Source organism: Physella acuta, unplaced genomic scaffold (assembly GCF_028476545.2).
Source record: "Physella acuta isolate Inbredline_101_S28 unplaced genomic scaffold, ASM2847654v3 ptg000550l, whole genome shotgun sequence".
In the NCBI taxonomy this organism is placed as follows: domain Eukaryota; kingdom Metazoa; phylum Mollusca; class Gastropoda; family Physidae; genus Physella; species Physella acuta.
The window spans coordinates 2,268-17,062 of record NW_026732069.1 but is presented as its reverse complement, the minus strand read 5'-3'; the positions used below and the strand labels follow the sequence as shown (position 1 = coordinate 17,062).

At 35.7% G+C, this 14,795-nt stretch overlaps 2 protein-coding genes across 2 annotated transcripts; one reads left to right on the top strand and one right to left on the bottom strand.

Moving 5' to 3' along the window:
- Positions 1–2,088: 2,088 nt before the first annotated feature.
- LOC131946287 (CD109 antigen-like) lies at positions 2,089–9,518 on the top strand. The gene is made up of 12 exons (XM_059306979.1): positions 2,089–2,139; positions 2,365–2,518; positions 3,126–3,196; positions 3,316–3,441; positions 3,679–3,718; positions 5,756–5,840; positions 6,083–6,179; positions 7,170–7,391; positions 7,914–8,102; positions 8,634–8,732; positions 9,131–9,193; positions 9,306–9,518. The coding sequence occupies exons 1-12, from the start codon at positions 2,089–2,091 to the stop codon at positions 9,516–9,518; spliced, it is 1,410 nt and encodes a 469-aa protein (XP_059162962.1).
- Positions 9,519–12,431: 2,913 nt separating this feature from the next.
- On the bottom strand, positions 12,432–13,972 carry LOC131946288 (ran-binding protein 3-like; the record flags this gene model as incomplete). The annotated part of the gene is given in 1 exon segment (XM_059306980.1): positions 12,432–13,972. A coding segment is annotated over 1 exon segment (1,500 nt). The 3' UTR covers positions 12,432–12,446.
- Between the last annotated feature and the right edge of the window lie 823 nt (positions 13,973–14,795).

The window sequence follows — 14,795 nt, the reverse complement described above, 5'->3', positions numbered from 1 at the left end:
ATAGTAAATCAATAACAAAAAATCTTGAAAAAATGTTTACCTCTCTTTAAGGCTACATTTCTATTTATTTTCACAATTAGACAAAAAATCATCGAACAATGTATAGTGACGTATTGGTCCACAAAATTTGTAAATTAAACTTGCCAAACAAATCACGCATTCCTCTGTTCTAGCTAGCAAATATTTATCATTTTTAAAATAATTAGAAGAATATATCATTGTATTTTCTAGCACGTATGTCGTCATCGCCCCGTCAACGATCCACCCCAACATGAACTTCACCGTAAGCGTCAACATTCTCAAGGCCACCGGTGACGTCACAGTCGTCGCCCAAGTTCTAAGGGAAGCAACTCTCGTGGGTAGCGGTGTGAACCTTTTTAAGGCCGGTCAGTGAACGGTCCTTTGGCGGACAACAGCGTCATTATTGTTGTATCACCTATGTCGGTATTGCTGTTTCACCTATGTCAGTATTGTTGTATCACCTATGTCAGTATTGTTGTGTCACCTATGTCAGTATTGTTGTGTCACCTATGTCAGTATTGTTGTATCACCTATGTCAATATTGTTGTATCACCTATGTCAGTATTGTTGTATCACCTATGTCAGTATTGGTGTGCCACTTTCAGGATCTATATCATCATTTTATTATATATTTATTTTTCTGTGTCGAAAAGGGAGGAGAGTGGGACCAGATGTTTTTTTTAATGAATAGAAATGTCAGATTGACAACAGCTGACAAACCTGATAAACGAACTGTGCAGGAATATTGTCGAACATCCACTAAGGTTAAATACAGTCCATCTGTTTCTTTTACCTAGGCTTGTTGACGTATTTTTCGTTCAGCGTCATTCCCTAGATATCACATTCTTTTGTTTTAATATTTTATTTTATCAGCTGTGTGACCCAGCACTCGACTACATCATTCCATCGTCACGTGATTTATTTCTAACCAATCGGGGTTGGATAAGAGTGGACTAGAAAAGATAGACATACGAAAGCACCAGAAAATTTCTGGTTAACGATTTCTCTCCCTCAGTGCCACTTGACTAATTATTTCCCCGGCAGATTTACCGGAAATAAAATCAATACTATTTTTAATTAGTGTTAAAAAATGTTTCTCTCCCAGGTATTCCGGGTACAATCACGATAAAGGTAAGCCTTGCATTTGATTCATTATAAATTTTAAATTATTAAAACGTATACTCTTTCTATTTTCTTTAAAGCACTTCATCATCAAGCGAACTCTTCTGTGATATGATTTCGGAATATAAAGTTTATCTACTAAAACTACACATTTAAAACTTAGCCATGTGTGTGCTCGGAAAATTCGCAATCTGTCGGATTTTGTAGTGCGTTCTTATGTAAAAATTGTTTAAATTAGTAAATATAACCAAATCTAAAATTATACATCTAGCTATACAACACTAGTAGAAATACTTTGTTTTTCAAATAATGGCATTCATGGATATCTTCAAAACTATTTATCGTTGGATTAATGATATGTTTGTTCTTTATTTCACTTTTAAGTTCCAAACCATATTACCAAGTTACGCTAAGATGGCTAAGATACCCTTTACTGAATTTCTAATTCGATAATATAATGAAATTAATTACTGAAAAATTAGAATATAAAACTAAGCTTCTTTTGGTAGGAGAAAACGTAAATCAAATCAACATTAATTAGTTTATAACAAAACCAAGTATGACAGCAACGAAGTTTTTTTTTCACTAAACTATTTTAGGCGTTAAATCGTTCACATACATCTTTGATTGTTAGCAATGAAGTATGTTAAATTGGAATATAGTTTGATTTAAAATAATGTTTGTCTCTTTTTTATATGATGGACAAGCTAAGTGATATAAGTAGATTATTTTCACGTACTTGACTGTGGTTTTGTGACCGAGACTAGTGCTTTTCAACATGATTAACTTGCGGGTTCGGTACCCATGCAGTCATCGTGAATTTTTATTTTACCTTTCCACGTAGATGGTCCACCGTGGGAAACCGCAACCCACGTCATTCTATTTCAATACTTTTATTTCAATTGTTTTATTTGATATTCCAATGAGTTTCAAGCAAAGAAATCGATGATTATAGAAGAAGAAAAAGACGTAGGTCAAGGTGTGGGTTCTTTTGAGGTTTGTGTTCTGGGCTTTTTGCCACAATGTTTGAGGAGTGGGTTATGAGTAGAGGATGATAGAAATGATGGAGGAAACGTGACATTATTTCTAAAATGACCACTTAAATCATAGTTATCCAAAGAATAACGGGTGGTTTAGTTTATTTAACAACAGCAGTTAATGAAATAGTATAACAGGTATTTAATTTGTTTTAATTTATGAAAACCTATCATCTTTCTCCAGCTGCCCTCTGACCTGCCCAACAGCGGCTACACGCTGAAAGTCGTTGGTAGCGGCGGTTTGGTGTTTGACAAGTCTAAGAGTCTCAGCTACAACAGTAAAGAGGCTTCGTTGTTTATACAGCTGAATAAGGACATCTTTAAGCCTAGTGATACAGGTAGGTAGACTTTTCTATGGGCTATCTTTAAGCCTAGTGATACAGATAGTAAGACGTATAAATAAGGCCGTCTTTAAGCCCGGTGAGACGTTTATATTTTACCTGGGTGTCAATAGTATTTGTGTCTATACTATGGCTAGCTGGGGTTTTTATACGCTTTTATTTAACTTGCTACATTTGTCTGTCTGTCGTCCGTCATGGATCGAACCTGCCGAGCAAAATTTCACTTCTAACAGACTGGTTCTTTTCATACTTAGCACATGGGTCAAAACCCGAAGACATTACAATCTAGCATCAAATATGGCTTATTCGGATGCCTAATTAATTATTTTTGAATTAATTAAAATATCCTAGGTCGCTTCTTAAATGTTAACAAAGGTATTCAATAGATAATATAGTGACTCGCGCGATTTTCTATACATTTATTTAAATAGAATTGTGTTATTATTTTTTAAGAAAACCATTTATTTTCTTCTTTTAGTGTTTAATTTTTTTTAAACTTATAACTAAAACGTTTTTATCCATTTTTTTAAATTGATCCACATTGCTTTCTTGCAAGCATCACCATACCATACTTATTTTAAGTAGCTCAAACTATTATTCCAAGTGAAATTTAGAGTGATTGGTGTGTACTCCGACTTACAGTCCTACAAAGGAACAATGGACATTTCTATTTATGTAAGTAATTGCTCTAGTCTAGGGACAGCCGTACGAATCAATGCAACGTAAAAGTAATCTTTTAAAAAATATTTCTGTCGAAGTGTAACTTCACTAATTTTCATTTTTTCCTGAGATAGGACGCGAAGGAAATTAAGATCAAACAGTGGGTCAAGGTCAGTCCAGAGAAAGGGGTCATCGCCCAGGAACTGACCCTCTCGTCCCAGCCAGTGCTTGGTGTCTGGAAAATCTCGGTGGAAGCTGGCGTAAGAAAATTTTATTTTTTTGTCTCATGCTACTTTTATATAAACACTCAAAGATTTTAGTTTGGTGAACATTATTTTTGCATTAAAACAACATTATATTATTGCTTTGACTTGTGCACGATATCGTAACTATTCATTGAAAATTAAATTTGAGCTAAATTATTGTTGTTAAATTAAATATGTATGTATATAGATCTACTACATCTTAATACAAACGCTTTTTAACTCTGTTTTTAGAAAATGAAAGAAGAAAAATCGTTTACTGTAGCTCAGTATGGTAAATATTTTGTAATCGCGTTGAACACATGTTACTTTAACTAAATTCCTTTTTATCTCAAATTTTTTGTTCTAAACTATCTGTCTATATACTACTAAAACTCAAGTTTGTTTACATGTTTGAATATTTATTTCTTTGTTTGTCTGATTTCGTACTGTAAGGAAACTGCTTTATATGGGGGGCTGTAAAATAGTATGTTAGTAGAGAACAATTTTTTTATTGCAGACAGACTGTTAATCACACATTTATTTAAAGACGTTAATTAATTTATTGATTTATTCATAGGTAGATTAACCACATTTATTTTAAAAGATTAGAACAACCACTAGACTCGACGAAACAGTGACGCCACAGTTTTTTTGTTTACTTTTTAGTACATTAAAATGGCGGCTTTCATCATAGGCCCATTCAAAAGTTTAACGCGTTCTAAATATAATTTTCTGTCGGCCATAACTTTAACAATACGTCCGTTTGCTGTTGTTATTACGTTCCAACACTTATATAAATTTTCAACTGTCTTTTTCATTTAGTTTTACAATACATTTCTCTAGCTCTACAATCTGACCAATGAAAGTTATTTATAGATCTAAAAATATCATGTGGCCAAGCAAGTATTTATAGATCTAGATCTAGAATCTAGGTCAAACAAAAGATTAATTAGATACATACCAAAGATTAATTAGATAAAAATACAATCCATTTTATAATCATAATACATTTTTAGTCCTTAAATACTTGATATAAATATTTGTGATTTATCTATCTAGATCTAGATTTATCTAGCTAGAATAGGTTTAATGATTATATCTAGAAATCTAGATCTAGATCTAGCAAGAGTTACGCAAATACTAGACTTAAGCAAACGAATCTAGATCTAGATAATTCTATCTAGATCTAGATAATTTCAGACCTTCATTATTTTATATAAATCTTTGTTTGGCTAATTAAAGATAAAATTTAATTTGAAAGTTACTACTACTAGACTTAGAACTAGATCTATGCGCGTTAATCAAGTTGCATAAGGAGACTCAAAGTATTAGAGTATAGTATAAAAATTCATCTGTGACGTCAGAGTTAAATAGCTAAGGTGTTAGTGTAATCGGCTTGCATGCGGGTGGCACAGGTTCTACACCAATACGTCAATGATAATTTTTTTTTCAATTTTTATTTTATTTTTTAGATGTGAATGATAAAGTTGCCTATCTGAACTTGGCGGGATACAGGGCAGGTGAAGTAGAGTTAATCTGTTTGTTTGGCCTAAGCATATGTAGGGATAGTGTGGTCAGAGACATGCTCGGCTGGAATCGTTTTTTTAAACGATAAAAACATGTTGTCTCAGACTTGGCGGGACACTGGGCAGGTGAAGTAGAGTTAAGTAAGTCACCTGTGACGTCAGTATATTAACGGATAGTCCGAAATCGGTGTTTTCGGTGTTTCTAAAAGATAAAAAAACATATTTTTGATTGTGGTGTCTGTTTTCTTGTGACGATAAGTGACACTGCAGTAGCGTAGCGAGGGGGGGGGGGGGGGTGGGACGGACATATGTCCCCGGGCGCCGACCTTAGGGGGCGCCAAAATAGGTTGGAAAAATAAATTGAAAGGTTGAGGGGGTGCACATCGAAAGTTTGAGGGGGGAGGGGGGTTCAAATCGAAGTGTTAGAAGGTCCGATATTTCCTGAACAAACTGTAGTTTAGACTAACATTTACTCACAAACCATGGTTTTTAATTCGTGAATAATAACAATTAAAATACAGATCACATCATTCTTCTCTGTCTTGGTATGTTATTTTATAACATGACGTCTCGTCTTCACACCATACAAATATCATTATATAAAGCAAAAAAGTGATATTTTTATTATAAATTAATCTGCATAGTAGGACTAGAAGATGTGATAAAGACGGTGGGCTTTTAAAAAAAATAATGTTATATTTAATTTGTATCAAATGTAAAGCTACTACTAAAATCAGCTGTTGAAATACTTACCATTGAATTTACGTTTTGTAACTCATAAAAGAAAAAGAAAATATTTTCAGTTCTACCCAAGTTCAAGGTCGAGGTTATCATGCCACCTTACGTTTTTACCTGGGACTCCGACATCACGTTTACTGTTAAGGCAAAGTGAGTGCATTTGATCCAAGGTTAGAATAACAATATTATTCGCACTGTTTTCCCCCCTCCCTCGGTATTATAAACGTTAAATAACAACAGGAAAGAATAATCCGGGTACTATTGACGTTGTTTTTTTTCTTCAGTTTTTCAGAGTTATTTAACTTAACAGAATTACTCTTAAAATGAAGATACCATTTAAGGTAGTCGTCTTAAAAAGTTAGAGAATACTTGTAATCTCTTACAATCTGCAGGTACGCCTATGGTAAACCGGTTAAGGGAAGCGCAAACGTCCAAGTAAACCTACACGACTACTGGGAGACGAAGCCCGTGTACACGGCGACTGTCCCCGTAAGTGACTTGTTCATTCAGTACATCAAGGACGATTACCCGATCTTATATAAGTTATTGTACTTGAAATATCAGCTGTTGACAAAGGCTTAACATCATTTAGACATGAGCAATTTCGTTAAAACTAATTCCTAAATTTGAAGTAACCGCACAAAATTCTTTGTGTAAACACTTAAAATTATAACATTTCCAAGTTACTACTCAGCTGTGAAGAAAAAAACGATTGGCAAACATAGTCGCAAATAGACAAATTATTAAGACTTGGGAGATTATTTGTAATTTAAAGATATTCATGTAGTCAACATGCCACATTCCGAAATCTAAATTCTCACTCCACCGTGATGCGGAAAAACTTAATTTACCGCGTTATGTGTTTGTGTGTTAACGTACAATCGTTTTAACGTTTTAACGTTTTAACCGTTTCTGTTGGGTCGACGAAATTTCATTTAAAGTACAAGATCGTTTACTTAGATTCCCATCAACGTTTGAGTTTTAAGCCTATCAGGATATTATATGTTTTTATACTCAAGACTTATGTGGATCGCATTGACTATAATAGACTTAGAATTTAAAGAGTTTTATCCCGAAATTAATTGGTTTTATTACATTTAGTGATAATAATTTCTGTTCACTTTTTAAGCAGTTTACTACTGATTAACATTTTTATAAGACGAAGAATTTTCTGGTCCCCTGTTTTGTCAAAAACAAAAAAATCATTGGCGTTAGTTTAAAACGGGTTAATTTATCTGTTTGCTGCTTGCTGGGCTAAGGGTGGGGGTGGGGTGGAGGCGTGATATAAAACTGAAAGCCATTTGACGACAAGGCTTATGTTCGTCAAAATCAAACTATTATATATATATTTTTAAACGGTATAGCCCCCCCCCCCCCCCCGAATTGCGGGGTCTTCGGTGCAGTAGCTCATTAAAAATTATTTTTAAAACTGCTAAAATGAAAAACACGTTTTCTTGGGTTTTTTTTTATCTTCCTCAGATTGATGGAGAAACCAGGGTGATGGTACCTGTGTCGAAGGTCAAGGAAATTCAAGGCCGGCTGAATAAACTCACCCTTACCACCGTCGCCAATGTGACCGAGTCTTTGACAGGAATCAAGGTGTCCAGTAGTGAAACGGTCACCATTTACGACAGTAGTTTGAAGTTTAAGTTCCAAGTGGAAAACGCCAACTTTAAACCTGGTCTATTGTACCCCATCGATGTAAGTACTTTACAGTACCCCGCCTATATGAGTGCAATTTCAACTGTGTCAATCAGCTGAAATCTACAGTCCATAGTCGACAAAGTACTTAAAACTTACGGGTCATTGCCTGCCAAGCTGTCAAATAATTTATATATTTCTTTAGACATATGTATTGTTATCGTTACGAGTGACTATTACAGGCTTTTATTTAGCTCGCAACGTCTGATTTTTTGTGTTTGTTAGTTTGTTTTGTTTGATTGAATATTTTTTATTGTTTGTGCGTTCGTTCGTTCGTTCGTTCGTTCGTATGTTCGTTCGTTCGTTCGTTCGTTCGTTCGTTCGTTCGTTCGCTCGTTCGTTCGTTCGTTCGCTCGTTCGTTCGTTCGTTTGCTATCATTATTAAAAGCATTTATTGTTCATGAAATCTGTTGCACATTTTGATGGCTTATGTTTTCTTAAAGAAATCAATAAAAAAAACTATTCTAATGCATTCAAAAGCTTATGCTAAATGTTCATATAGTTTTATATTTTATTTTACAGATAAAAATCTCACAGCCGGACGGGCGTCCGATCGGCTTCACCAATGAAAACGTGAAGGTTAAAATCATAGGTATAGACAGCCTTTCTTCATACATAGACATACTTGAACAGACCCTGAGCGTCCCTAGCAACGGTCTGGTCACTCTACGCCCACAGATACCATCAAACGTCGAGTTCATCCATATAAAAGTGAGTGAAGTGTTATAGGCTCTATTGTGTAATACAGGTCTTTTAGCCATTGCTCTGTATCTTTTCAATGTTTGGTTTCTGTACCAAACGATGGGGGAAAATGTTATTCATTCTTATGTTAAGGGGTCGGCGTGGTCAAGACGGTAAAGCTCATGGTTGCTAAACGAAAAGCCTCGAGTTCGAACTTTCGGGCAGATGAGGCTCGTTAGCTGGGGACAGCCACTTTTCTAGGAGAGACAACTTCAAAATCATACAACTTCTGCCTTGTAGTTTGTTTTTGGTTGGACAGAAGCTATGGAAACAAATCCAAAAAGAAAAGCAGGCAGAAATCAGAGCCAATGGACTCACTAGTCATTAAGCAGTTGACAAGTATACTTTATTGTTTTGGAGCTTATCCGTTCCAATAGTAAAATTAAGAAAGCAGAAGAAGAAAATAAGAAAGCTTCCGTTGTCATTTTACTATTTAAACGGGGAACGATGAGATTTATTTTTAGGTATCTGACAATAATTGATTCTGTCTGTCGATTCCAGGCGTATTTCCGGGATTTGTATGGAACAGGGTGTGTAGCAATGAGTCATTCTCCTAGTAGCTCATACCTCCAAATCCATGAACATTCTACTTCTATAAAGGTGAGAAACAAAACTTTATGGATTGTCACATGAAATATATCTGTTTGTACTCGATATAATGCTATTTTTTCTCATGTTAATGATAATTAATTTACAGATTGAAAAGAACGAGCACATTTAATGTGTATTATGTTAATACACACCAAAAGCTAAATCCAACATAGATAGTGATTTAACCAAATACAGACTGCTCGCATTGATTAAGTTAAAATAAAATTACATTACAATTCTTGCAAATAATGATGCGTTAAACCGTTATTTTGTTAACGAGTTTGGTATTTTTCAAAAAAATATAATATTAAAGATGACCCCCCCCCCTCCAAAAAAAGAATATTCATCTGATAATATACACTCTAATTTCGCGCAATGCTAACCTTTTTTTTTAAACATTATTTTAGGCAGGGGACACAGTATTATTTTCAGCCGAAGGTACTGAAGCATTGCCTACCCTTACGTACCAGGTAAAGAAACATAATAGTGTTTTAAAAAAGATTGTTTTACATAATACACTAATCAACCAAACAGTACTCGAGTGAAAAAGATACGAAATTTCTGTGAATTGTTTTACCACAGATTCTCTCTCGAGGAAATATAGTAAAATCTGGCACCATAAATGGCAACAATCAGAAGAGCATCAATTTCTCCATCGTCTCTGTGCCCAGCATGGCGCCCTCTGCCATTATCGTCGTTTACTACGTCAGACCAGACGGTGAAGTTGTCCCAGACAGTATCAGCTTCGACATCAGCGGTGCTTTTAATAACAAGGTACAGACGTACTCTCTATAACATTCCTCTAGCGCTATCAACTGAGCAATTAACTAGAATATATAAGCAAGGTACACACGTACTCTCTATAACATTCCTCTAGCGGCATCAACTGAGCAACTAACTAGAATATATAAACAAGGTACACGTACTCTATATAACATTCCTCTAGCGGCATCAACTGAGCAACTAACTAGAATATATAAACAAGGGTGCGCGGACCTTTGACCACAGGTGCTTTGACCATAGGGGGTTTGACCATAGTGGTTTTGACCACAGCGGGGCTTTGACCATAGCGGTGCTTTGACCATAGGGGGTTTGACCATAGGGAGTTTGGCCATAGGGGGTTTGACCACAGGTGTTTTCTCAGCAGAGGGTCTTTGATTACAGGTGGTTTAATCACAAGCGTTGTGTGCGGCTTTGATCACATATGTTTTGTCCATATAGGGTCTATGATCACAGGTGGTTTGTCCAATGCTGTCCACATATGGTAAGGATTTATTTTAAAAGTTGCTAATTATATTTTAAATTGCGACATGATTTAATAGTATGTTAAATCATCATGCATAAATTCGTACACCGCAAAACGCGTGTCCCGTCCTGGTGTCTCTCTGAGACCAAAATTGATGGCCACGATACAACAAAGTTCATTTAGCTTTTTTTGACGTGCTATACTCTCCAAGATTCTCCATGGTTTTGAAATAGAGTGGTTTAGATGACAAGGTGTCGCGGGAGCAAGTTACCCAGCTGAGAAGCGATACAAGATGCTGCACGAAAAAGTACAATGTGCTGTCCAGACATATGGTCAAACAGATGTACTGACATATTTGCGTGCTATAGCACATCTGTCATTTAGTTAACCATTTTAAGTATTACTTCTTTAATTATATTGTTGGCAAGTTTTTTTTTATCTTTTTTTTTATCCTTTATATATGCTATGTATTTTCCAGTACATCTACATTATTTATTTGTGAAACTTGTTATATTATATAGCATTATTTGTGTTCCATTTATATTTAAAACTAGGCATATTGCCTAGCTTCGCTTAGGTTTTCAAAAAAGTTGAGAAATTGAATGATTAATTAATAGGTGATTGGCTGTTTTGTTAAATGCTAAGGGCCTAAATTTGTACAGTGGGGTACTTTTATTGTATTCATAAATTGATGGAATATTCGCAAACTTATTACTCGCAAGGTTATTAGAACTGAAAGGGCTTTCATAAAAATTATCAATCAAATATTATATTAAATTACTTTTGCAATTAATTTTACAATTTCAATACAATACAAAACTTAGTTTATAAAAAAAATATCCATTTAAAACAATGCTATACTTTATGATTTTTGTTTTTTCTTAAAAAGAGTATACAAATTATTAAAAAATTGTTACATTAAAAAGTAACCTCCCCTGTTCATAGACCAAATGACAAAATCTCGTATAATGAGAATTTCACTCGCAGTCATTTTTAGCCCTCTTCGAGGGCTTTGATTCTGACCAACAGTTTTTCCATACGGCCCAGTAATCTATAGAGGTGTATGCAAAAAAGTAGCCAGTTATTCAAAGAGTAAGTACCGTAAAATTTGTGTAGAAATTACCCTGTTTTCCCCATAAAATACAAAGATTATATAGGGAAATACGACTGGTCAGCTTTGACCCAATAACGAATTTTCCCGGACTTGGCGAGTTTTTTGTGACACCCCAAGGCGTTCTCTTACCACCTCACAAAATTTCAAGGGGGGTCGTCGGAGGAAAAAAAATTTCGTAATAGAACTTATATAAAGAGAATTTCACTCGCGGTCACTTTTTAGCCCTCGTCGAGGGCTTTGAGTGAAACCGACAGTTTTCTCTAAAGGTCAATCCATTTACCTAAGAGTATGCAAAAAATTAGCCAGATGTAAGGATGGTAAGTGCCCTAAAATCCGTTTTGAAATCACCCTCTGTTTTTCCCATACAATACAAAGATTATATAAGGAAACACGACTGGTCAGTTTTGACCCATTTAACGAATTTTCCCGGACATGGCGACTTTTTTGTGACACCCCAAGACGTTCTCCTACCACCTCACAAAATTTCAAGGGGGGTCGTCAGAGGAATTTTTTTTCGTAATAGAGCTCATATAAAGAGAATTTCACTCGCGGTCACTTTTTAGCCCTCGTCGAGGGCTTTGAGTAAAACCGACCGTTTTCCCTAAAGGTCAAGCCATTTACCTAAGAGCATGCAAAAAAATAGCCAGATGTAAAGATGGTAAGTGCCCTAAAATCCGTTTTGAAATCACCCCCTGTTTTTCCCATAAAATACAAAGATTATATAGGGAAATACGACTGGTCAGTTTTGACCCATTTAACGAATTTTCCCGGACATGGCGAGTTTTTTGTGACACCCCAAGGCGTTCATCTACCACCTCACAAAATTTCAAGGGGGGTCGTCGTCGGAAATTTTTTTTCGTAATATAGCCCATATAAGGCGCCGGTCAGTCGAGGTCAGTTTTGACCCCTTCTTCGTAGACTTTTCGGCCAACCGTCCCCGGCCCTCGTGTTTTATCGCCCCAAGGCACCATCGTGCCAAATTTGACGCGCCTGCGGCCCCGGGAAGTGCCCTATCGGGCACTTGACCACTTTGCTTTATATATATAGACCTGGCATACTGCCTAGCTTCGCTTAGGTTTTCAAAAAAGTTGGGGAATTGAATGATTAATTAATAGGTGATTGGCTGCTATCTTAAATGCTTATTTTTTTTTTTCATAAGAGATAATTTTAATTTCTTTCATCATTTAAAACTGTAAAATGAACTTCAAATATTTTAGTAGAATCAGAACATTTGAAGTTAACAAAATCCCAAAATGGCATTGAGTATAATTATCAATATACAGATAAAATCAAGAAAGTAACAAACAAAATGTCAATAATATGTTTCAAAAATGTTTCAAGTTCTTAGTCCAGTTAAGTATGTTCAGGTCTCTGGATCCTGAACACTACTGTCTGATTCATCTTTCTTTACACACTCAGATGGACTGTTTATTTTCTTTTTATGTGGATGTTCAAAGTCAGAATCAGCCTTCCTCTTTTCTCCTGGCCGTGTCTCGCTGTGTGGTTCTTCCTGGATTTTCAGCCGCTGAATCCTCCAATCAATCGCTCTTAATAGATTCTCAGAGTCTTTGGTATTGGTCATAATAAGGAAAACTTTGACATTTTCACCAGTGTCCATTGCTGTGATCCTCACAGACTTTGCTGATGCTCTCTCAATTGTCATTCCAGGCCAAATTTTTGTGTTTAAAACTACACGCAAACTGCCTTGAGTACGCATTACTAACCGAGACTGGGAGGCTTTAGTATCATCAGAAGAACGGTCGTTTAACCTAATAATGCCACGACCTCTTTCTACCTATGACTGTGTTGTAGCGTCAAACAAGAACAGCTTGGCATTAGCCTGTAAAACATTGGACTCATCTTATTCACCTGTGATTCTCTCTACTTCTTTCAATTCAGTTTTGTTTTCATGTTTGGCTTGATACTCTCGAGCAGATTCTTCAAGAGTTCTATTTAGTCTACCTGAGTCAGAATCACTGTCATCTTTGTTTGATGATTCTTTAGATCCATTTGTTTCTGTAACAGCTTTGGATGTTAAATTTTCTCCAAATATTGCAGCAGGTTTACCAGATGTGATGCCTGTGACTCGCTGTGAAAGATTTTTACCAAAGACAAAATCAGAATTTGAACTAGTTGAAACACCAGATGTATCTTTTAACTTATTATTTTTACTAATATCTGCTACAATCTCCTGTTTGTAAGCTGGGTCCTTAGGTGGAGCAGCTTCTAGATCTGGCTGTGTTATAAGTGGTGATGAGGAGGATGAGGAAGATGAAGAGACTTCACTGTCAGCACCGGACAATCTTTCCCTGACAGCTGCTGAACTATCTGTCTCAGTATCAACTTTGTTTTCTGTTGTTTTTGTAGGATCAGGCAACTTGGCAGGTTTCAAAAGAGGAGCTTTAACATGATTTGAAGGAGAAGATCCTGAGAATACTGATGGTCGAATATGAAAAGATTTACTAGCATTACAAGTAAAGCCAGAACCAAAATCTCTGCCAACAGCTGCACCAAGTTTACCAGGGGCAATAATACTTTCTCTATCCTCCCCTGATGCTGAAGCTGTAGAAACCACATCTGTTTTTAGTGGTGCCCTTGGTACAAAGGGATTTGAATACAATCCTGCATTATGAGCCGAACCAAAAGCCCAAAATCCAGGTTGTGGTGCAGCAAGCTTGGATGGCTGTATAATAGGATGTTCTCTGACATCTGTACTACTGACTGATTGAACATTGTCGTGACTGGACGTTGAGCTTGAATCTGAATTGGTAGCTGATTGAGGATTGTTAAAGGTAGAGGAGACTTTATAATCTTCCACATTATCATCTTCACTTTTAGTGGAATCTGCAGCATTGTCCGCCATCTTTCTTGTTGTTTAATTCTTTAAATTTCTTAAATGCTTAGGGCCTAAATTTTTACAGTGGAGTAATTTAATGTCACTCAATAATCGATAGAATATTCGCAAACTTATTACTTGTACGGTTATTAGAACTGCAAGGGTTTTCTTAATATTATCAATCAAATATTATAATAAAGTACTTTCGCAATTAATTTATACAATTACAGTTCAATGCAAAACTTAATTCGTAACAAAATATTTATTTAAAACAATGCTATACTTTATGATTTTTGTTTTTTTCTTAAAAAGAGTATACAAAATATTTAAAAATTATTACATTAAAAAGTTACCTCCCCTGTTCAAAGACCAAATGACCAAATCTTGTATAATGAGAATTTCACTCGCGGTCATTTTTAGCCCTCTAAGAGGGCTATAAGTCTGACCAACAGTTTTCCATACGGCGTAGTCAGCTTTTGAGGTGTATACAAAAAATTAGTCAGTTGTAAAGAGGGTAAGTGTCCTAAAATCCGTTTTCAAATTACCCTCTAGTTTTTCCATAAAATACAAAGATAATATAGGGAAATACGACTGGTCAGTTTTGACCCATTTAACGAATTTTCCCGGACATGGTGAGTTTTTTGGGACACCCCAAGGCGTTCTCCTACCACCTCAAAAAATTTCAAGGGGGGTCGTCGGAGGAAATTTTTTTTTTCGTAATAGAGCTCATATAAAGAGAATTTCACTCGCGGTCACTTTTTAGCCCTCGTCGAAGGCTTTGAGTGAAACCGACAGTATTCACTAAAGGTCTAGCCATTTACCTAAGATCATGCAAAAAAATAGCCAGATGTAAAGACGGTAAATGCCCTAAAATCC

Bases quoted from the DNA above. Each gene is read 5' to 3' on its own strand.
- LOC131946287 (XM_059306979.1), top strand. From the start codon at position 2,089: ATGATTATAGAAGAAGAAAAAGACGTAGGTCAAGGTGTGGGTTCTTTT. The intron at 8,103-8,633 runs GTGAGTGAAGTG...TGTCGATTCCAG, and splicing joins TCGAGTTCATCCATATAAAA to GCGTATTTCCGGGATTTGTA. The intron at 8,733-9,130 runs GTGAGAAACAAA...ACATTATTTTAG, and splicing joins AACATTCTACTTCTATAAAG to GCAGGGGACACAGTATTATT.